This window comes from Cannabis sativa, chromosome 3 (genome assembly GCF_029168945.1).
Source record: "Cannabis sativa cultivar Pink pepper isolate KNU-18-1 chromosome 3, ASM2916894v1, whole genome shotgun sequence".
In the NCBI taxonomy this organism is placed as follows: domain Eukaryota; kingdom Viridiplantae; phylum Streptophyta; class Magnoliopsida; order Rosales; family Cannabaceae; genus Cannabis; species Cannabis sativa.
In genome coordinates, this window is record NC_083603.1 from 45777517 (window position 1) to 45801738 (window position 24222).

The 24222-nt window shown below is 33.2% G+C and overlaps 4 protein-coding genes across 4 annotated transcripts; 2 read left to right on the forward strand and 2 right to left on the reverse strand.

Annotated features, from left to right (window-relative positions):
• Positions 1-1214: 1214 nt before the first annotated feature.
• LOC115711640 (multifunctional methyltransferase subunit TRM112 homolog A) lies at positions 1215-1913 on the reverse strand. Its single transcript, XM_030640013.2, has one exon. It carries the CDS (start codon positions 1794-1796, stop codon positions 1428-1430), a length of 369 nt encoding a protein of 122 aa, XP_030495873.2. The 5' UTR covers positions 1797-1913; the 3' UTR covers positions 1215-1427.
• A 3008-nt stretch (positions 1914-4921) lies between these two features.
• LOC115709822 (probable serine/threonine-protein kinase WNK3) lies at positions 4922-9270 on the forward strand. The gene is made up of 8 exons (XM_030638057.2): positions 4922-4958; positions 5097-5902; positions 6150-6187; positions 6328-6555; positions 6658-6881; positions 6993-7150; positions 7586-7922; positions 8011-9270. The coding sequence occupies exons 2-8, from the start codon at positions 5816-5818 to the stop codon at positions 8814-8816; spliced, it is 1878 nt and encodes a 625-aa protein (XP_030493917.2). The 5' UTR covers positions 4922-4958; positions 5097-5815; the 3' UTR covers positions 8817-9270.
• A 2769-nt stretch (positions 9271-12039) lies between these two features.
• LOC115711245 (protein DEHYDRATION-INDUCED 19 homolog 5) lies at positions 12040-17273 on the reverse strand. The gene is made up of 5 exons (XM_030639577.2): positions 16629-17273; positions 15952-16094; positions 15612-15689; positions 15296-15510; positions 12040-14860 (listed from the first exon to the last, which is right to left on the reverse strand). Exons 1-5 carry the CDS (start codon positions 16693-16695, stop codon positions 14761-14763), a joined length of 603 nt encoding a protein of 200 aa, XP_030495437.2. The 5' UTR covers positions 16696-17273; the 3' UTR covers positions 12040-14760.
• On the forward strand, positions 12198-13926 carry LOC115708909 (elongation factor Tu, chloroplastic). The gene has a single exon (XM_030636934.2). The coding sequence runs from the start codon at positions 12198-12200 to the stop codon at positions 13671-13673; it is 1476 nt and encodes a 491-aa protein (XP_030492794.2). The 3' UTR covers positions 13674-13926.
• Positions 17274-24222: the final 6949 nt, after the last annotated feature.

Here is a 24222-nt window from a genome sequence, read left to right on the forward strand (position 1 = left end):
GGTTTCCATTATGTGCAGTTCTCGGGTCTAGCTCAATATCCCAATCCAACATGGATTAATATGTACCAACGGAATAAACAAATCGTCACAACAACTATTGACTTTACCTACAATTGTTATAGTGATCTAGGAAGTAAAAATTCCAGAGTTCATGGCACTGGAACACAGTGAACTTGTAGACAAATTAAGAGTCGGTCACTCATGACACCTGAGTATTCACTATTCAAATTCTGAATGTGCTAATGCCACTTATTTTCAAGAACGCGAGATCAGTAAGAAATTTATACTAATATAAATGCACTATACATGAGCACAGACAGCATTGCTGAGAAACTTGAGAAAATGTTGGAGAAGCAGCATAAGGAGCTAGTTGAGCGCAAGAAGAAGCATGAATTAACAAAAGGATTTAGTAATAAACAAGGTGAAGATTCCTGACTTTATATTGCAAATACCAAAAAGTTACAGAATTATGCTTCTGTTTGAATTAGAAGCTAAAAGTCCCTAATTTTTCCAGCTTCAGTGCATAACAAAGACTATATATTTGCTCATCTTGCAATAACCTTTTGGTAATGCTAAGAGAAAAAAAATAAAAAGTGTTACTACCTCGAAAAAGTATGAGCTGGGAGCTTCTTGACTGATTCAGTCATGTTTTTTTTTAACAAGGCTAACTCAAACTCAAGCTTTAAACTGAGCAATCCACTATTGCCTTACCTAAAGATTAAAGGCTAAATACAGTGTGTGATGTTGATTGAAGGCAAGATTCTTGTGAAATGGATCAAGTTAAAGCTTGATAATTCAAGTGTGCAATGTATTACACTATTGCCTTACCAAAAGATCAAAGGCTAAACACAGCGGGACGCAAATCAAACAATAATAATGTGTGTGTGAATCTGTAGATACTTCATACTGAAATTAGTTGATAAACGAGTTTTCGGTTTGCGGAATTTGATATTATGAAACTTCAGGACCAAATTGTGTATCTTAACAATATGTAATTTCTTTTTATTTTTTTCGAAAGAATTAGCAAGTAAAAAGAATAACAAATTGTAAGTCTTATATGGGCCATTTTCAATGGAAAGTGGTTCCTTCTGTATCAAAAAAAAAAAAAAAATACTTCATACTTGTACAGGTTTCTAATTCTCCTTGTCTCAATTTGAAATACCATTGCCAGTAACTAATTTGTACTAACTAAGATTATTCAAGTAACATTGCAATTATTAAAATAAGTTCAAGTTTTTTTCTTTCCTTTTCCTTTTTTGTTAAATAAGTTTCAAGGCAAGGGTAAACACAGAGCTAAACACATATGCATGGAATTAGAATTTTGAGACATATTCAACAAAATTGATAATTATAAAAAGAGTACTTCCTACTACTCTGTATATGGATATGGAAAACACTTAAAACCCATTCCCAGTGAAACTAACCAATCAAACCTCATCCTCGTTGAGAAGCATATTGGGGATCCCCTTGATGACCGGGAACCGGCGACCAGTCTCCGGGCAGAAGAGCACGCCTTCTTCGATGTGAAGTTGGAGGAGCGCGTGGTGGAAACGGCGAAGGAATTCATCGGAGTCGAGCATGGAAGGATCAACCTCGTCGGGGAGCTCAGTGTAGCCGATTGAGCGAGAGGCGTCGACTAGGGCTTTCCAGTCGATCTTGGAGAACATGGATTTGAGAAAATCGGGGTTGAGTTCAACCTCTCTCTCGACGACCTTCTGGACTTGGATCCGTAGAGGGAAGCCATTGGTGACACCCTTGATGTTGGAGGATAGCATATTATGCGTGAGAAGTCTCATATTGTATATTGTATAACTCACTCTTCACTCTTCACTATTCCAAATTTCAGTTTCAGAGACTGGTTTGGTGTGGGAGGAGAAGGAATAGGGCAAATTTCACTTTTCTCGTTTTATTTATTTATTTGTTTATTTATTATTATTATTATTATTTGAGAAGCTCCTTTTATTTATTTCATGATTTTTTTAAAAAAAATATCCAAATAATTATTAAATTAATCTAACATGTGTAATATTCTGAGGGCCCGTTTGGTACGCAGCACTGGATTGGATTAGACAGGCTAATTTGTCCAATCCAGTGTTTGGGCATGTTACAAGTCTGGATAACTAATCCAGTTAACCTCATCTGTCTGAGAAGCAGGGTGGGATAAATAATCTCATGCAGGTGAGATTTTTTTTTTTTATCGTTTTTTAATTTAAATTTTATTAATATATTTTAAATTTAATAAGAATTTAAAGGAAATAATTATCACACATTTATTTATACATTTTTTTATCAAAAACTTATTCATTAAAATTAGTGAAAATGTATAATTTTGAATTATTATACATAAGTTTTTAAAATTTAGAATATTATTAATTAAATAATAGTTACTTAAATTGATTCTAAGAAAAAAATATGACAATAAAATTATATATTATTTTTAAATTACTAAAAAATTTATATAAATATTTTAAAAAATTAATATTTATATTAAATTAGTGTTTAAGATAAACAATTTTATATTATTCAAGTATTTTTATTTTACTATTCTAATTATTTATTAAATAAAAAATATGACAAAATATTTTATTATATATTTATGATATATTCTTAATTATATATGATCTATTATTTTTTTTTTTTGCTACGAATTATTTATTTATTATTATATATTTTAATTTTAATTTATTATTATATATTTTTATTTAATTTAAGTTTTTTTTTTTTCTAAAAGAAAATAAATAAAATAGTCCAGTCCATTCTTAAACCAAACACAGGATTACTTTCAGCATTATCCAATCTTGTCCAGTCCATTCCAATCCTTTTCAGTCCAATCCAGTCCAATCCTGCGTACCAAACGGGCCCTGATGGTAAATAAAGTGGGATTATGATCCTACACATAAAATTTAAATTTTGTTATAAGTGAGTAAATAAACGTAATTTATAAATTAAGGACATTTATATAGCATGTGGGACCCTGAAAATCTGATAAGTGGATAAATAAGTGTTATTTGTTAATCACTATAGTTTATTTGAAATACATGGATATAATATGAGTTATTTGTGAAATAAAAATATTTTCAGGTTCGGAGACCTTAGAGAGAGACCCGATTAGAAGCTAAAAATGTCACAACAGTTTTAATTAAAAATATTAATTGAATTTTTGAGATAAGTTGATTTTAAAAATACTGAGAAATTTTTGGGTATTCGAAATTCGTCAAATACCTTAAAATATAAATTTCTTGGTGACTAAGAATTAATAAGATAACTATTAATAATAAAGTTTTTATTAATATTATTATTATATTATATATATAAACGAACGTATCAGGTTATATATATTAATATGGGTGCACTCTTAATGGATATTACCCATGAATGGGTAAAATTAGAAAATTTTGAGTTTTTATGCTTAATTTTTTTTTATTAAAAAAATCTCTCATTTTTATATAGTATGGGCTGAGATTGTTCCATCGGTAAAAAAATATTTTAAAAAAAAAGTTTTTTAGCAAGAAAAATAAGAAAAAAAAAAGTTGAGTTTGAGTTAAATATTTTTGTATGGACATATTTTTGATATAGTGTAAAAAGAGATATTTTTTTTATATATATTTTTTAATTAAGTAGTTAAATAAAGCATAGAAATTCAAATTTGTGATTTCATTATTCGTTATTAGATCAAAATTTGATGATTTGATATTTTTAAAATTAATATTTATAGTTAAATTTGTTTAGTAACCATTCATGGGTAATACCCAATAAGAAGTGTTCCATATAAATATATCTTATATGTTTTTAAAAACATAACAGAAGAAGAATGAACAAACCTTCGTTCTCTTTCCTTCGACAAAATTTTCTCCCTTTATATTCATTTTCTTCGATTTTCAACCCGAAACTTAGCGATCTAAGCTCTGATAGTAGCGGGATAGCAAACCTTTGAAGAGAAAAAGCTAAATGTATGGTTTAATTACGTTTTAAGCTAAAAACGATTGGTTTTATATAAGGGCTTTATGATTTAAAAAGGTTACGGAGATTCTGACTTTGTAAATTTGTTCTTTGGTAACTATGAGACTAGTTTATATGTTTGCTTGTTGAATTTGAGGTGGGTTTGAGTTAGAAATCGAGTTTGGAACTTTTTAAAGCTTAGTCTGAATGTTAATGGCGTTTTCATTTAAGGGCTCGATTTTAATTTCTGTTACGCAAGGATGGTAATATTTATGGTATATAAGCGCCCTGTGAAGTTTGGAGTGATTTGGATAAGTTTTGATAGTGTTTCGGTGAGTGCAAAAATTGAGATTTTCGAGTTTCATAGTTTTTAGAAATTCCTAGGAGATCAGAAATCGTATTTTTGTCATAACTTTTGACTCGAGTGTCCGTTTTGGACGTTCTATATACTGTTTAAAGCTTGCGATGAGCTTTACAATATGTTATATGTTTTAGAGTCAAAATATAAGTTTTATTTTAGTGTATTTATACCGCGAGATTTGGTAGAAAGCCTTAGATTGTCTTATGTGAATATTAAGCAGTGTTTTGGGATAAACACTTATTGGTTTGTCATTGTTGTGACATAGGGCCGAGATCAAATGTGTATAAATTTATACTATAGGAAAAAAAATAATTAAAAATATATAAAAATAAAAAATTTATATAACATAATTTTTTATATAGATTTATGATTATATAAATTAGATTATAACATTCTCATTATTATAGTAGAATCTTAAAAACTTACATCACTTTAAAATTTATATTTACTAAACACTCAACTCAATCTTTTGAGAAAATTACATTGTATACCCACTTTATTTTACTTGTTTTAATTTTTACTTTCATTTTCATATTCTTTAACATATACATACTTTTATAGATGATGTTACCATTAGACTCCTTAGGTCGTTGTAAATTATATACTAGACTTAAGTAGAAAGTGAAGATATATTAGACAATTCACTCATAAAAAGTGGGTATATTTTAATAAAATATATCCCAATTTTTTTCCATAATTCTGCTACAATTGTTTTTTCTCATCGTTTTTTCCCGCTGTATACCAAACTGGTCCATTGTCTAATCACCCTCAAAAAAATTGCCCATTTAAAAAATAGATATGATTTGTTTATTAATTTTAAAAGTACTACATTTATATAATCCACTAAAATTGAGGACCGCCATGCTTGGAGATAGTACATGTGCTTAAACTTAGAGCTGCTAATTCTATAGTAACCACCACACACCGACATAAAACTAAAAACGACAATAACTTTTTTTGAAGGAAAAAACGACAATAACTTACTAAAATAAGCATCGAAAAACGACACGACGACTGAGCCAAAAACGACGTTGACCAAACCCAATCATTTTATTCTCTAGATCCTCTTCGTCACTTGGATTTAGCCAAAACGAAAGTGTAATAATAAGGTTTTTAAATAATGAAGAAAGAAAATTGTGAATAGCTTAGCCAGATCTAACCACGTCATTCATTGACTCCGGAAAACGTGGGACCCTTCTCGAGCGCCCACGTGGCTACCATGATCCAGTGTTGACCTTTTGAGAGACATACTCCTCAGTTGAATGAGTCGACTCCTTCTTTCGCGTGCCATTTTTGCTCCTTCCTTAGTTCCTTTTCTTCGTCTTCGTCTTCGTCTTAGTCTTATTCTTCTTTTTCTTTGTCGTTTTAACCAATCCGGATCATCGAATTCGGTTCCACTTTATCGGGTTCGGGTCTGGATCCGTTTCCCAAAAAAACACAAGACGTGATTGTGTGATTGCTCCCGCTTTCGCATTTCGATTAGGGGTTTTTCTCTGTGTTTTCAGAAGAGTTAAAATGCCGCATGAATCGTCATCAGAGCAAGACCCGGACGATTCTGACGCCGAGTTCGTTGAGGTTGATCCCACGGGTCGGTACGGTCGGGTCAGTATTTAACTTCACCTACTTTCTCTATATAAATATATCCCATTGATTTTGTTTTTATTCGTTTCATCCAAAATTTTAAAATTGATTTAATAAATTCTGTATTGTAGTAGATGCTTCTGTCTTTATGTTAAACTACTTATTTTCATTGTAGTGGAATTTGAATTAATTGATTGCTTAGTTGCTTCTGTCTTTATGTTAAATTACTTATTTTAATGGGGGTGCTCTTAATTTGGTTATTTTGCAGTATAAAGAGATTTTAGGAAGAGGGGCTTTCAAGAAAGTGTATCCTTATTATGCTCCTTTTTTATTAATATATAGTTTATGTAATGAATCTTATGCTGAATTTAGTCCTTTTTTGGACTTTTTTGATTTGTTCTTGGGAAGATATGTTAAGTTTCCTTAATGGGAATGTGGGAACTAAGATATCGAGCATTTGATGAATTGGAAGGCATTGAAGTAGCATGGAATCAGGTCAAGGTGGTAGATCTATTACGCCACTCTGAAGATTTAGAAAGACTTTATTCTGAAGTTCATTTACTTAAGACTTTGAAACACAAGAACATCATAAAGTTTTACTTTTCTTGGGTTGATACCAAGAATGAGCATATCAACTTTATTACTGAGATTTTCACGTCAGGAACACTACGGCAGTGAGTCTTACTTTAATTGTTTCCCTTTTAACTTGTTTTTTATTAAGAGTTTGTGAGTTTTTGTTATTGCCCATCTTGAAAGAATTGGTTGTTATACTTTAGATACCGGAAGAAACATAAGAATGTTGATTTGAGGGCGTTGAAGAAATGGTCCAGGCAGATTTTAGAGGGCCTCTTATATCTTCACAGTCACGACCCACCTGTCATTCATAGAGATCTCAAGTGTGACAACATCTTTGTTAATGGAAACCAAGGTGAGGTAAAGATAGGTGACTTAGGACTGGCTGCTATTCTTCGCCAGGCTCGCTCTGCTCACAGTGTTATTGGTAAGATTTCTTTTGTTACTCTAGCTATTACTTTATGGAAACTTGAATCATTGTTTTTATATTTGGGCATAAGACCTTGCTGTTGATGGCATGGTTCTTGCTGTGATCTAGGAACTCCCGAGTTTATGGCACCAGAGCTTTATGAAGAGGAATACAATGAACTTGTAGACATATATGCTTTTGGCATGTGCCTGCTAGAGTTGGTCACGTTTGAGTATCCATATGTTGAATGCGCTAATGCCGCTCAAATTTTCAAGAAAGTGACATCAGTAAGGGATTTATTTTCTGCTCTTGCTCATTTATTTTACCATTGCAATTTTCATTATTCGTTAATCAAGAGTGTTATATGCAATTTGCATGCTTATAACCAGAGTGTTGCATGGTTTTAGAAAGTAGTTAGTTACTGGAGAAATCATATATGGCGTTCTTTAGTATTGTTTTGTTTAATTTTCTACTAAATTGATGATTATTGAAGCTGTATCATTTTCTCTATCAGTAAAACAAAATATTTCTATCTAAATTCCAGAGACAGTATTAAAACTATTTGATTTATAAATTTGAAAAATAAATAAAAGAAAGGGCTAAATTTTTCCCACACTGTCATTTATTGGCCTTCATTTTGCATATTCATCATTATTCCTATCAAGTACCAATTACCAGAGTCATCTGTTAATTACTGTTTTTTCTTTCTTTTTTATCTATAGGGAATAAAGCCAGCATCATTGGCAAAAGTGAAAGATCCTGGAGTTAAATTATTTATAGAAAAGTGTATTGCAGAAGCCTCTGATCGATTGACTGCCAAGGAACTTTTGTTGGATCCATTTCTCCAACCAGATGAAGATGAAAGTGTTTCACGTTCTCGTAGGCATAGAAGTCATCAGTCAGATTATTCTGACATATCAAATGCAGAAAGCAGTCATCATCGGGCTGATTTTGAGACGCACAAGGTTCCTCCTGAGACAAGTATAGACTTCACAGTGGAAGGTCACCGGAAAGATGTAAACACAATATTCCTGAAACTTAGAATAGCAGACTCTTCAGGTTAATAGCTTTTCTCAAGTTCATTTCGTTTCAGCCAACATATATGTAGTTATGTGCGAGTGCTTTAATAGTATTTCTTCTTATCCAGGTCATGTTCGAAATATTCACTTTCCATTTGATACAGAAGCTGATACTCCAATTTCAGTTGCTAGTGAAATGGTTGAGGAGTTGGACCTGACGGATCAGGATGTTTCAGGAATTGCTGACATGATTGAGTCTGAAATTCGAAATAATTTTCCAGATTGGACACCTGAGGATCTTTCTGTAGATTATTCTGATGAAGAATGTCCTACTTCGGATAGTTGTGCCCCTGAAACTAAGGATGATGTTTCCCCCTTAGCAAGTGAGTGTAACCCTTACAAAAGTCTTGCTTTGGAAAGATTACCTTCAGGCCGAAAGTATTGGTCTGATTCACCCAAAGGACTTGGTGGAAATTCTCCAATCACACCCGGTCCTTCAAACTTGTCTTCTCCAGTAGATTTGGTTAGAGCTGGGAGTAGCATGAGCGAAGACAGTGTAATGTCTCCCAGCAGCCAAACAGATGCAGATAATCGAAACGGTGCTGTATCCTTTGATCAGCATAATGATAGAAATGCCGGTGCTGAAGAAATATGTCCTAATAACGGAGACCCTCCATCTGAAATCTTTAGTGAAATTATACAGGATACAGATTCTGTATACCTGAAAATCATCGTCGAGAAACTCGAGAAACTATTGGTGAAACAACAAAAGGAGCTAGATGAACTCAAGAAGAAGCATGAATCAGCAGTATCACATCTTTTGAAGGAGCTTTCACCGATTACCCGTCAAAAGCTTTCAGAAAAGCTTAAGGGAAAGATTCCAGACTATAAATTTCAAACCACCAAAAAATTTCAGAACAATGCTTCTTTTTGAATAGAAGCGACATGTACCCCACGCTTCCAACCAAAGTGCAGGACGATTACAATAAACTTCACTAAGAAATGGATTTGTTCATCTTGCTATTGATGGAATTTTTCTAGAGAGCTCAAAGAGACTTGTCTGCTCTTAATGTGTGGCTCTAGTTTGAAAGGGTTCTTCCTGGATGCTTATTGGGACCAATGGTTATGGATTCATGGAGCCATTTTTTGTGAAATGGATCAAGTTTGAGCTCAAACGATCTCGAAAAGATCTTACCACTGAAGTAAGACACTGTTGTGATAATTCAGGTGTGTATTGTGTACAATATAAGTAACCTTACCTAAAGATCGAAAGCTAAGTATAGTTTGACACGAAACAATAAAAATTTATATGAATTTATAGAGATACTTGTACAGATAATTGATTCTTTTTGTTTCAGTTATTACCAGTTTGCTTATGATTTTCATTATTTCTTTATGGACAGCATATATGTATGTTTTATATTCTCTCTCCTGCTCCATAAGGAACTAAACTAAAAATATTCTTAGTAACAGTTAAAGAGCATTTACATGTGGTAGTACTCTGAAATAAACTTATTTGTCATTATTATAATTACTAGATTATAATAATGACAAATAAATAATTCTTTAGATTATAATTTTTCTTCACGTAAAATGATGAAGCTTCATCTTTATTTAGAAAATTGGTGCATTTTCAAGTACTATATTGTGTGGTGGTGGATCTTGACGAGGAGCCATGTTTTCCCAAAACTAGAGTACCTGAATCAAATACGTGGAAGAAGCTGAATTAGGCCTAGTGGGCCATCCAAAAGGTTGAAATCACAATCAGTCGATTTCAATTTCTATTAGCCACCAAGAAATTCAGTGTCGTTCTTCCAATGGCCCTTTGACTCTCATGATATTCATAATTCTTAGAGCATCTCCAATATTTAAACTTAAATATACTGTCAAAACAATACCAAAAGAATATAATTTTAGTATTAAATTTTTTTCTATTCCAATCACAATATTAAAATTTACACTAAATTTTTTTATTATTATATTATTTTATTAAACTATCTTTACATCTTAATATTTATATAAATATAAAAATTTAATCATAAACACATTATTTTAATATTAAAAACTAAGAAAAAAATTAGTGTAGTCTATTGTTTTACTATTTTTAGTGTGACACTATAGACTCTCACGGTCTCACCGTCCCACGTATATAGGATGTCATTTAGAGTTCCATTGGAGTAATTTTATGTCTAAATTCTACTATTTTTAAGATTTTAGTATCTGATTGGAGAAGCCCTAAGATCTTAATTTTTATACCTAAATAACATGGGAAAAAAAAAAGGAAAAACACTTGAATAGTGAAATATAGTTTCGTACTTTGCATTTCTAGAAAAAAAAAAGAAACAAAAAATCTCTCATCTTAAGAAGAGGATGATCCAACATTTTCTCATTAATTTTTCTTCCCTTAAAATAATTGTTATATTTTGTTTAGTGATAATTAATCATAAAATTATTAAATTTTAAATTTTAATTTTGATATTTTTCATATATTTTATAGTAATATTGAGTAATTATATTACTAAATTTTTATTATTTTTTGTTTGAAAAAATAAAATTAATATTGTTGAAAAGTTTATTATACAATTTTTTATATAAAAAAATAATATATTTAAAATTATTGTCATTATTGTATTTCATTTGTATTCGCACTATATTCAAAATCGATGTATCTCACTTCTAGTGGCGATTATATTCAAAATTACTATCATGTGTGTATTTTACTTGTAGTCCTTACCTTTAATCATTTATAGTAAATATAATATATAGTAAATTATAAAGATTCTTTTAGAAAATATTATATAGTGTATAATAAATATACTATATATTTTTTTTGAAACAAATATAATATATATTAATAATAAATAAAACTATTTTTTTTTTCTTTTTTAAAAAAAAGTTTGTAATCATATGTAGTATACGATTTTCAAATCAATTTTTTTTTATTTCTTAATGTAATCGTATATTATATAGTACATTTATTTTGTTATGCACTTTGCCAATTTTTGTTTTGTTGTGCAATATACATTGGTTAATTATGATTTTTGCTCCCGAACTTTGACATTTATTAAATTATACCCCTGAACTTTTAAGGTCGTTAAAAATGTCCCATGAACTATTGAGATTGTTAGATTTAAGGACTTTTGTCTAATTTTACTAAAAAAAGTCTAACATGGATAAAAGTTCAGGGGACATAATTTACTACATGCCAAAGTTCGAGGGGCATAAGATTTGGTAGATATCAAAGTCTAGGGAGCATGATTTAGTACATAAACAATCACTGAAATAGTAAAATTGAATGAAATTAGATAAAAATCCTTAAATCTAACAATCTCAATAGTTCAGGGAAAATTTTTAACGGAAAAAAAAGTTCAGAAGACATAATTTGGTACATGTTAAAATTTAAGGGGCAAAAATCTTAATTAACCTTTAGAATTTAGGTATAGATATAGAATAAATTATCATATCAGGTATTTTTTTTTTATATTATTCTTAATTAATGAATTAATTAATATTTATAATTTTAATACAAATTAAAAAAATTAAGAAAATAAAAGAATTAAGAAGAGAAAAAAAAAATAACTCACGTGACAAATTATATTATTTAAAAAATGATAAATTAATTTTTTTCAAATAATAAATTAATTTTTGGAATATGTTACATGAATAGAAAATTCATTGTTTTTAAAATATAAAATATAGAAAAATAAATAAATATTTATAAAATTAATAAAAAAATTTAAAAATAAGAAAATTAAAACAAATAAATATGTTATTTGGAGTTATTTTAATGAGTCATGTTTTTTTTTTTTTTTTTGAAACATTAATGAGTCATGTTATCATCTTATATTTCTCTTACATATAGATTTATATAGAGTTGGATAAATAGGGAAAATAGAGACCGTAATTTCGCAAGTAGCATAAATCAACAGTCTCAGTGCTTCCACGTAAGAAACCTAAAGTGATGAGCAATCCCAACCATAATAAAAAACATGATTTGACACGTGTAATCATCAAAACGAGGTTGCACACAACACACCATACCCCAACAGGTGAACCACTTGATTAGTCTCTCCAAAAACCAAAAACTATGCGGCAGAATGAGAAGTGGATAGAATAGAACCCCATATGTGAGGCCCTGTTTTCACTTCCTAAAAGATAACACTTCACACTCTAAACTCATTTCACTCCAATCCATATCCCTATCTCCTTCTCCTTCCTCCCCCAAAATCCCACCATTGCTCAATCTCTCTCTCCCTTAAGCTAACAAGAGGAAGAAGAAGAAAACTTGGGTTAGCTTTAGCTCAACTTTACTACAATGGCGATTTCTTCAGCTGCAGCCTCAGCTTCCACTAAGCTCATTTACCCATATGCATCTTCATCTTCTCCTTCTTCTTCTTCATCTTCTTCTTCTTATCCTTCAAGCACTGCCATTTTAGCCTCTAGACCCACATCGAAACTGACCCATCTCTCTTCTTCGTTCATAAACCCATCCACCATTCTCCACCTCACACCAGTTACCTCAACTGCCCCCACTCGCCAATCCCGGTCATTCACAATCCGAGCTGCTCGTGGGAAATTCGAGAGGAAGAAACCCCATGTCAATATCGGCACAATAGGCCACGTCGACCACGGCAAGACCACTCTCACTGCTGCTCTGACTATGGCTTTGGCTTCCACCGGAGGAGGCGCCCCAAAGAAGTACGACGAAATTGACGCAGCCCCAGAGGAGCGTGCTCGTGGTATCACCATCAATACCGCCACCGTCGAGTACGAGACCGAAAACAGGCATTACGCCCATGTCGACTGCCCTGGTCACGCTGACTATGTGAAGAACATGATTACTGGTGCTGCCCAGATGGACGGAGCTATCCTCGTCGTTTCAGGTGCCGATGGCCCAATGCCTCAGACCAAGGAGCACATTTTGTTGGCTAAGCAAGTGGGTGTGCCTAACATGGTGGTTTTCTTGAATAAACAGGACCAAGTTGATGATGAGGAGCTTTTGCAGCTTGTGGAATTAGAGGTTCGTGAGTTACTTTCTTCGTATGAGTTTCCTGGTGATGATGTGCCTATTATTTCTGGTTCTGCTTTATTAGCTTTAGAGGCTTTAATGGCTAATCCCAGCATTAAACGAGGAGAGAACCAATGGGTTGATAAAATTTATGAGCTTATGGACTCTGTTGATGATTACATTCCAATCCCACAACGCCAAACTGATCTCCCATTTTTACTTGCCATAGAAGATGTGTTTTCAATTACAGGTCGTGGTACTGTGGCCACTGGCCGTATTGAAAGGGGTACCATTAAGGTTACCGATACAGTCGAAATTGTTGGTCTAAGGGACACCAGAACCACTACAGTTACTGGGGTTGAAATGTTTCAGAAAATCCTTGATGATGCTATGGCTGGTGATAATGTGGGATTGTTGCTTAGAGGTATTCAGAAGGCTGATATACAGAGAGGGATGGTTTTGTCTAAGCCTGGTACCATTACCCCACATACCAAGTTTGAGGCAATTGTGTATGTGTTGAAGAAGGAAGAGGGTGGCCGGCATTCGCCCTTTTTCGCAGGTTACAGGCCTCAGTTTTACATGAGGACTACTGATGTCACTGGTAAAGTGCTCACCATTATGAATGATAAGGATGAAGAGTCTAAGATGGTTATGCCTGGCGACCGTGTCAAGATGGTTGTCGAACTCATTGTTCCAGTGGCTTGTGAGCAGGGAATGAGGTTTGCCATTAGAGAAGGAGGGAAAACAGTCGGAGCTGGTGTTATTCAATCCATAATTGAGTAAAAAAGAGGAACTTTACTTTTGGAGCCTGTTAGCAAACTTTGTCATTCTCACCATTTTGAGTGGTGTCAAAAACTTTTATGTTATCAGCTTAATTCTTGTTTAGTTTTGGGACTTAACTCAATATCCTTTCCTTTTATTCAATGTCATATATTTTGTAGGCTTGTTTCCCTTTTCTCCCTTTTATTGTTGTTTAGTCTAGCTGGATGATGTCTTTGGTGATAATTGATATAATTCAACAAAAGTTTGGCTTTAATATCTTCTTTCACCTAGGCTGCCAAAGCCGAATCTGTTCAACTTTTTAATTGTGAAAAAGAAATTGAGATGGTTTTTTGAACTATAACTGCAATAGATTTCTCCTCTTCATGTCATAATGGCTGTTATATTTTGTGGAAGCAGTGTTTGCATCTGGTGATTTACCAAAGTTGTGTTTAATAACATGATAATATTGAGCTTTTTTAATATTATATGTCTTAAGGTAACTGCAACATTTCAAAAGCACTATTTTCTTGGAACTTGGTTAGAGAAGTATTAAATTAAGGTTTTCATTACATTGGACATTTCAAAATCTTGATCAATTGATCATTTACTACCATGAACTTTACACTTTACAGTCTTTTAGATCAACGAAAGAGGTCGTTATTTTAAATTATTACTTTTGTAGTAGTGACTTGTGAACTTGGCAAACGTTAAAAATGGGGAAGAGGTCTCATATGCAGTTCACCACAATTTAATAGACCAAAGCAACAACCCCATCAAACAAGAAGAAACAAAGAAGAATTATATGTCTAATATTTAAGAAAGATTCACAGCTAACCTTAAAATAGGTGATTTTCTCATTCTGGTGATTATAATAAGTAGGCCTTGATACAGGCTACTGAATTGTTGTAGATATACATACATACAATATTTATATGGGGCAAATACAAATTACCCCTTACTACAAGTCATATTATTCGCCATTCAGAGATTAACTCTTCTAAAGTACCTAGTGTGGAATCTATTGGTGACTCTTCTCTAAATCCCTGCATATCCATCATTGATACTAATCTGCGGCTGATGAGTGAAGCAACCTTCTGCACTGTGAAATTTACTGATCCAAGAAGATGGTTGATGCTATCAACTGTTGCACAAATGCTGCTCTTTTCCTCTTTTCTTCGTTATCTTTTTCGCAAAATGATGCCTCGGTGCTTCACAAACAAACAGAATCAATCATAATTCGTAATAAAGAACACAAACAGAATCAATCTTCAAAGAATAAGCCAATTCTTATCATTACTGTGGAATTTTAAACCATATTTTCACAGATGAGAAATGGAATTCTATATGTGTGAGTGTCAAGTACTAAAAGAAAAACTAATGAGAGATTCAGAGCTGTAATGGAGCGGTTTACTAACTTGGTTACAAAGTGGGAAGAAATACCATATTTTCATTTTAAAAACAAGATCTTTCTTTTCAGCCTTCAACAATGGTTTCCTTACACAGAACAGAGATTCCACATTACAAAATTTTACAATCACATTTCCAATTAAGAGGAATCATTTCAGTCCCCCCTGTGCCTTGTTAAATGTCAACCAAAAAAGAAATTAACAAGATGCACTTTGCATTTAAGAGAGAGTATATACCTTTTGTCGTCGGTAATCACAGGTGCATCAGAGCTTAAACATTCATCTTGGTGGACAAGTTTAGGCTCTGGAAATGATAGGCTGCAAATAAACGGTGAAAGCAATGGATCAGGAGCAGATTCATACAAGTCTTCCTTTCCCCGTTTACGCAGCTCCTTTCCGAGCATTGCTGCACTACCAGTCCAAAAGCCAGATTTATGAGGTTTTCTTCTATGCTGCAGAGTGGAAATGTTTTGCCCATTTTAGTATACATTGACTCTATCAAATGAAACCAAAATCAGCACCAGTAGAAATAGCATTAGCAGCAGTCTATTACCTTCAAGGAGCTGGCATGTTGCACCATAAAATGTCCAGTTACATCTTTCCCAAGATTAGCTGCACATAGAGGACAAACCTGAAATAGCAATATTAAAGCTCTCATGAGGTCCAAAATCTGGCCAGAGCATGTAAATTGATTGCAAGAAAAGCCAAATACATCTCACTCTTATGATGTTTCACAAGACTTTTACATTTAGCATAAATGACACTTATCAATGGTGTGAAAGTCAGAAACTTCTCAATATATGGTTCATTGAAAAACCCAGTTCTCTGTTTATTATGTATTTGAACTATAGAAAAAATGGGAGGAGTAATTATAGGTCAGGAATTTCACTCACTGCATTTTTCAAGTCAAAGCAATGTTCTTCCTGCAAGTGGATGCAGAGTGAAGTAACTTCAATATCCACATAACAGAAAGGGCATGGGAAACAAGGCTTTACATCTTCATCTTCATCAGTAGCATCCAAGGCAAAGCTCCGATCTGTTACATATATTTCAAAAGAACAAGTGTTTAACTTATGATTCCAACATTCAATGACAAAAACACAAATGAAAATTAGTGACCATACCACTGGCTTGGTCTCAAACATGAATGAATTATTACCCATAACCCATCTAGGAAATACAGATAAAAAAGAAATTGAATTACCCTAAGGGAAAGAATTAAAAAACATAAACCTATGAGTGAGTTATGAAACATCTCAGAAAGATTTGCAGCTTTGAAGAAGCAATAACAAACAAACCAGAAAGGGAAAAAAATTAAAAAATTAAAAAAAAAATCCCAGAAAGGATATAAAATTCTTTGAATCAGTTCCCACCTCTAACAAGTCATTTCAGAAAGGGAAAAAGAAAAACTGCAAATCACTTTGTGCCCAATTAGCAATTTTTTTGTAGCTAAACCCCACTTAATGAAAAGGAAAGTAAACAAAGGACCACAAAGATAGAAACTTGAGAAGAGTCCATAAACAAGTAGTACATTCCATAATCAAAGAAGCAAAGAAAAAACATCAAGTACCAGAGTGAAGGCGAGCAGACAAGTGTTTAGCAGAGTGAACCCTTGAAGCCCAGAAGTCAACATCCATGATGAGGTGAGTCAACTAACCGGCGACCAAAGACGGTGTGTTTTGAGAGAGAAGAAAGTTTTGGGAAATGGGTTTGTGGAAAAATGAGGTTTAGATCAGAGAGCCTATGGGGGAAGAAGTTTCTTTCACATCAGTTTTGGGGTTTGGAATCTAAGAAGAGAGATGAAGTTATGAACATTATATTGCTCTGAAGCTGAAAGCTTTTTCTGACACACAAAAAGCTACTTGGTGGATAACTGACACGTGGAATTAATTATTGAATTCTATATTAAATGACTTTTCTTTCTTTTTAAATATAATAATTATTCTATAAAAAGAAAAAAATTAAGTTAAATTGAACTGTCCTCACTCACTTAAGTGCACATAACAAACAACACCCATGATTTTATTGTCCTAGGTCATTATTTTTTATCATTATTTTCGTGTTATAAGAACTTAAGAATGAAGAATCATCAATAATCTTTTGGTGAAAACATAAGAATTATTGGGAAATTGAATTTCCAATGCTGAAAATATTCTATGTTTTGGGGCTACCTAACTTAATTTTATAAGCCTATATTTTTCCTTCTCTTTGGCTTACTTTACTTTGAATCTCAAAACCATAATTTTATATAACACAGTATCAAGAAAGATATCTTGTTGGGACTATGAATTTCAATGATGGGTTTTTCTTTGCCTTTTTGGGAAAGAAATTTTAGGAACCATATAAGAAAAGTACTATGATTATATTAAGAAGAGGGGAAGAAGAAATAGCAGGATGATTCCACACCACAATTTGGCATAATCTTTATTAGTTTAATATATCATTTAATTCAACTCATTTCATTCTATTATCTTCTTTCCAATAAAACTTTTGTTCCCATCCACAAAATAAAATAAAATAATAATATTCATTCTTTTTCTTTTGTTTAAATTAATATTAGAGCTTTTGTGTTTCCCTATATATACGAATGAATGTCCGAGTAAGCTTAAAAAATGCTATGGATAAGTTGGGATCTGGTTCATGCTTTCAATTAATTCAGTCAATTTTTTAAGGGAATTTATTTATAAGCATAAAAGATTTCTTTCGATCATCTAATCTTATTTAACAATCAATAACATCATAGGATAAACTCTAATAGGATACAATATCGGGGTGCACTCTTCAGTACCAAATTTAACTCCTAATTATCATTCATTTTATTGAAAATCCATTTCTAAAATGAATTTCATATTTATAGGTATTTTGATAGTGTATCAGTGTCTATTGTCTTTTTTTTTTTTTTTTTTTTATTTAATTTAAGCGTTTATATATTACAATGATATTTTATTTGGGACTCGAACCCAAGACCTCCAAAATACACACCCACTTATACATTCCTTTTATGAGATAAATTATAAAATAACCCTAATTTTTGTAATTCTCTCTTAAAAAAAATAAATTATTAATATTCATATAAAACGCGTCACTTTATAGCATTGTTGGACTCGGACATCACCTGGAAAATTCTCATTCTACTTCCATGTTATTTCATATTACTTTGGCTACAAGAAACACCAATGGTTTAATTAGTCACGAAATTATACTAATATAATAATATTATTAGTAGTAATCAAAGCTAAAAGGAGAAAAAAAACAAAAGGGATTATTAACATAAATCCCACACCACACCAGACAACCTAACAAAGACATGAGCATGAGTCTATCAAGTTGGACAAAAAGTTGCTTTAGTGTCAAGGTTGACAGTGACTAAAAAGCCACTGCTGCTGGAATTGATCAAAATTAGGGTTTGTGCATTACACCTGGAATGGAAAAGGAGCCAAACAGGAACCCATAAAAGATTTAAGATTGTGTTGTGGGACAAATCTTTTTAATTTTTCTTTGTTCATACAACATTATTATATTATATTGTTACATTGAAAAGCCAAAGGAAAAAGAAAGAGTGGGAATGAGAAACCCAAATGGAAAGGTTTTACATATATATTATTAAAGCATTTTATAGTAGTAGTGACCCTGTTATGAATAATTGGCTTCTTTTTCTTCTTCTAATTTTCATATGTATTATTTGGTATTAAACCAAAACAAAGAAAAAAAGACAGAAAGCAATAAGACAAAAAGAAACTGATTAGATGGGCTATAAATGATAAGAGTACTATGGAGTGTTAGGGTCAAGGGTCTTCAGCCTTTAATCACCTCAAACTTAAGGTCCAAAACATAATTGGGCTAAAGCTGGTTTGGGTTCAAGTTAACCCAACCAGTACAGACATATTTTGTTGTGAAGCTGAAATTTCCCAGATTCGTTTTCAGTACATTAGTGCCTTTTTTCAAAATATCTAACCGGCCTATGCATTGCCCAATGTTGATGACATATAATTTCTAGTTAAAAAAATTAGGAAACTTACAAAAATATTGATTTTTGGTTAAATTTTTACAAAAATATTACCACACGTCAGAAATTAAATAAAATAAAATAAAATAAAATAAAATAAGGCCTTCATCTTCCACACCCCCAGACAGAGTCACCACAGGAACAACAGAGCAATCGGAAAACAGCTATTAATTCCAGTGAGATTGAGAAAAAAAAAAGTGAAATCGACGTCAAATAAATAATCATGACAAAACAAGTGTAAAATAACTCTAAAACAACACTAAAACAAATCAAACAAAAGAAAGGACAACATGATTAAAAAAACTAAAAAAATGTTCTGCACAGCCTCAAAACCCAATGCAATAGCAGTTATATTTGCAAGCTCAATCTTAAAAAATCAGATGAAAAAAATTACTAAAACAACACAAAAACAAATGTAAAACAATAAGCAGATATAACCATTTAGAAAAATATAAAAGAACCACACACCTCAAATTTTTTTTTTCTAGTGAGCTCGTCAAATGTATTTTTAGGAGAACCAAAATTAAAAAAAAAAATAACCACAAAATAACTATAGAGAAGGAAGAAAAAATGTATTTTATAGCTTCCATCTTCCACACCCACAGATAGAACCACCACAGCACCACGAGAACACCCAGAAAATAATCATTAATTCCAACAAGATGTAACAAAAACAGTGAAATCGACGTTAAAAAAAATAAATTATGGAAAACAACCATAAAACAACACTAAAACAAACAAAAAATAAACTAAAAAATAAACACAGTATATTGCAGTATTAAATTTATAAAAATACACAGTAAAAAAGTAAAAAATACCGCTGGCAATATTTTTGTAAAAAAATAACAAAAGTCAGTACACCATATAAATTTTTTAAAAATTATTTATAAATGAATTTTATGACACATAATATCATAAAATTGTTTAATAATTAATTTTTCAGACTATAGATCAATTAATTAGATTAGTTTCGAAGCTAATTAGAATATAGTTTAGTTTAGATAATTCATTACAAAATATTCTTAGTTGGTAAGAATTTATTCTTTATTTAGACAATTGGTCTAATTTTTAAACAGAAACTATTATGCATGTAATTATCAAACATAAACCAAAGTATAAAATAACTTAAAAAAGTTACTTTTCATTTTGCCAATTTTTTATTTTTAATCACATGAGCCAAACAAAAGATTATTTTTTTATTTTTACCTTCACATAATAGTCACTAATAGATAGAGATGCTAAAAACTTATCACATAGTAATCATTGTGAGAGGTATTCAACTTCTTAGACATAGTTGCTGAAGAAGAAGAAGAAGAAGAAGAAGAAGAAGAAGAAGAAGAAGAAGAAGAAGAAGAAGAAGAAGAAGAAGAAGAAGAAGAAGAAGAAGAAAGAAGTCTCTTATTGATTCTGAACTTTACAAGTATATATACACATTATTAAAGAACTGTACAATGAATCACGTGCAACAATAGGCAGTTAGGTTGTAACACCCTAACTAACATAGGCGTATTACGTGATTTTTAAACATGCTGTGCAGCTCGTTGCTAATCAACGAGGTTTATGAAAAACGTGATTAATTAAAATTTTTGCTTTTTAATTAAACTTATAAAATAATATTACAAAAGACTCGGGATCCCGATTATAAAATCATTTACAAAAGTTTGCTGTTCATACAAAATAATTGTCGCCTAGCGACTAGTTACAAAAATCAGCCTTGCTGTCCCGAGGATCGTACGCTCCAGGCCTAACCGCCCCGACATGTACAATCTTCATAAGCTCGCTCACGGTCCATCAGCTTTAGCCTTGCCTTTACCTACACATAAACGTAGAACTGTGAGTCAACAGACTCAATAAGAAAAGCATAATAATATTCATACATAAAACCTGGTCATGATCAGACGCCCATACCCTGATCATAACCCTAACTGCCGTGTCCAACACGGTACTGAGTCACTACTGCCGTGTCCAACACGGTACTGAGTTCTGAACGTTCATAGGGACGGTAGTACTGACACGTAACAGCCTGATCGGTCGAACCGGTCATACTCCGGCTGCTCGTCATACTCCAGCCTGTACCGACGTGTTACTATATCCACCTGATCGGTCGAACCGGTCATACTCCGGCTGCTGGTCATACTCCAGCCTGTACCGACGGGATACGTCAATAGTACGGAACCACCAACCTAAGTGTCAGCCTGATCGGTCGAACCGGTCATACTCCGGCTGCTGGTCATACTCCAGCCTGTACCGACGTGACAGGATTGGATGGTTCGAAGCCAACATACATAACTAATGTAATCTTACAGGCTTCCTACATGCACGCTAAACATGTAATCTACATATGCATACTGTTATACTAATCTTACCTGGATTCTGAATTCAGGTGTGCCAGTCAACCTGACTGGAACTTTAACTGCGCGGCGGATTACAGGCTCCTAAACCATAAAAATCACAACACTATAAGTGACACGCTAAATCACTTTCCGGGGACTTAAACTAGGAACTAAAAGTTTCCCTATCGATAAAAAGCATGGCAATACCCCCTAAAACATAAAATCGAGGAAATCTAGGGTTTTAGAATTTTCCCCAACCGGTAGACCCAGAGTGGCCATTAACCGAATTCCGGTTCGGGAAAATTCGAACCCCATCCGAATTCCGGATGCACAACCGAATTCCTTCCTCGCAGGCAGCAACAATCAAAAATTCATATCTTGCTCAAATCAACTCCAAATCATCTCAAACCTTCCAGACCTATTCCATATAACCCCTAGAACATTTCTAAGGCATCAAAACCACCCAGATTGCACATAATCAAAAATCACCATTAGAGCTCAAGCTTTGAGTTCTAAACTCAAACTTGAGCAAACCTAGCTAGCATGCAATCAAATCCATCTAAACTTACTTAAACATGCATAGAATAGCTTCTGAAAACAATTAAAAACATCAACAATATCACAGCAACAGATTCAAATCATTTCTCTTTGAAAACCATATTTTTGAGCTAAAAATTCCCAACTTGAAGCAAAGCAATTAACATGCATTACTAACAACCTAAATAACTTTAATTTAACAAGCTTAAATCACAGAATCTTACAACAAAACACAGCAGCAACAACATCCAAATAATCCATGCATAACTCATATTTTCACCATTTTTATTCAAGAAAATAAAGGAAGAAGCTAGGAATCACATACCACAATCAAGAGATCACAAACTTAGGTTGAAGCTAGCTGAAAATCAATGAAAATCCCAGCCCTAGAATCCCATGCAACCAGCCGAAAAAGAGAGAGGAAAAAGAGAGAGTTTCTTTGAAAATTTTCTATCTTTTTTCTAACTTGTGATTTTTTGATAAAAAAAGAAATAAAAGCTATTAAACACAACACTCCATTTCAGCCAACACTTAGCATAAAAACACATTTATTTTTCATTAATAAACTCACTAGAAGACAAAATACTAATGGGGCAAAAAGACCATTTTGCCCCTCCACACTAAAACCACATAAATGACACTAAAGGGGTATTTTTGGGAAATTCTAAATTCCCGGCCATTCCCGACATTCCCAATGTCTAATAAACCGCCCCAAACTACTAACATACTAAGTTGTGATTTCTACTGAGCCAAACACCGAGTTCCAAAATACCGGGCACCGGAATGCAAAATTATGCAAACTACTACATGACATAAAAATGCATCTCTGAATTCAATAATAACAGTATAATAAATTATTTAAATAGCTATAAATAATTTCATAATTAATCATAATTAACTGCTAATTTCCAAATTAAACTAAGCGGTCTTTACAACTATCCCCCCCTTAAAAGGATTTCGTCCCCAAAATCTAACATGAATAACTCTGGATATTGAGCTCTCATATCTGACTCTAGCTCCCAGGTGGCTTCCTCCACCTTGCTGTTTCTCCAGAGAACTTTGACCAATGCTATGGTCTTATTCCGAAGGACTTTATCCTTTTTATCCAGGATCTGCACTGGTTGTTCTTCATAAGTCATGTCCGGTTAGCTTCTGTGCTCTCATAACTGAGTATATGAGAGGGATCTGAAACGTATTTTCTCAACACCGAGACATGGAATACGTTGTGAACTGCTGATAAAGCTGGAGGCAATGCTAACCGGTATGCCACTTGACCTATCTTCTCGAGAATCTCGAAAGGTCCTGTAAATCTAGGGCATAACTTGCCTCTTTTCCCGAAACGTTTGATCCCCTTCATCGGAGATACCCGTAAAAACACATGGTCCCCTATTTAGAACTCAACATCTCTGCGTTTCGGATCTGCGTAACTCTTCTGTCTGCTCTGTGAGGCAAGCATTCTAGCTTTTATCTTCTCTATTGCCTCATTGGTCCGCTGCACTGACTCTGGACCTAGGTATTTCCTCTCCCCTGTCTCATCCCAGTGGATGGGAGATCTACATTTCCTACCGTATAACAATTCATAGGGAGCCATCCCTATCGTACTCTGGTAACTGTTGTTGTAAGAAAATTCTATCAACGGTAGATACTTATTCCATGAGCCTTCAAAGTCCATAACACAGGCTCGCAACATGTCCCCCCATTTTTTGAATTGTCCTTTCGGACTGACCATCTGTCTGAGGATGGAATGTTGTACTGAATTTCAGCTTTGTACCCATTGCTCGTTGCAAACTTTGCCAAAATTTGGAGGTGAACTTCGGATCCCTGTCCGAAACTATAGACTTCGGTACCCCGTGAAGTCTTACTATCTCTCTGACATACAACTCTGCCAACTGATCCACTGTAAATGTTGTTCTAACCGGCAGAAAATGAGCAGATTTCGTAAATCGATCCACCACTACCCAGATGGAATCATACAAACCCGTGGTCCTAGGTAACCCGACCACAAAATCCATCGTGATATCCTCCCACTTCCATTCTGGTAGGGTTAGAGGCTGCAACAACCCTGCTGGTCTCTGATGTTCAGCCTTAATCTGCTGACAGGTGAGGCATCTAGATACGAATTCTACCAAATTCTTCTTCATACCGCTCCACCAGAAGTACGATTTCAAATCTTGGTACATCTTAGTGGTGCCGGGATGCAGAGAATACGGGGTAGAATGAGCCTCCTCAAAGATTTCGTTCCTGAGTTCCACACTACTCGGAACACAAACCCTAGCTTTATACAAAAG

Excerpts from the sequence above, each read along its gene's own strand:
- LOC115711640 (XM_030640013.2), bottom strand. The coding sequence starts at position 1,796 with ATGAGACTTCTCACGCATAATATGCTATCCTCCAACATCAAGGGTGTC.
- LOC115709822 (XM_030638057.2), top strand. The coding sequence starts at position 5,816 with ATGCCGCATGAATCGTCATCAGAGCAAGACCCGGACGATTCTGACGCC. Across the intron at positions 6,188-6,327 it reads AGAGGGGCTTTCAAGAAAGT|ATATCGAGCATTTGATGAAT; the intron begins GTATCCTTATTA and ends GTGGGAACTAAG. Across the intron at positions 6,882-6,992 it reads CTCTGCTCACAGTGTTATTG|GAACTCCCGAGTTTATGGCA; the intron begins GTAAGATTTCTT and ends GCTGTGATCTAG.
- LOC115708909 (XM_030636934.2), top strand. The coding sequence starts at position 12,198 with ATGGCGATTTCTTCAGCTGCAGCCTCAGCTTCCACTAAGCTCATTTAC.
- LOC115711245 (XM_030639577.2), bottom strand. The coding sequence starts at position 16,695 with ATGGATGTTGACTTCTGGGCTTCAAGGGTTCACTCTGCTAAACACTTG. Across the intron at positions 16,095-16,628 it reads GTCTGCTCGCCTTCACTCTG|ATCGGAGCTTTGCCTTGGAT; the intron begins GTACTTGATGTT and ends TATATGTAACAG. Across the intron at positions 15,690-15,951 it reads GCTTTGACTTGAAAAATGCA|GTTTGTCCTCTATGTGCAGC; the intron begins GTGAGTGAAATT and ends TTGCTATTTCAG.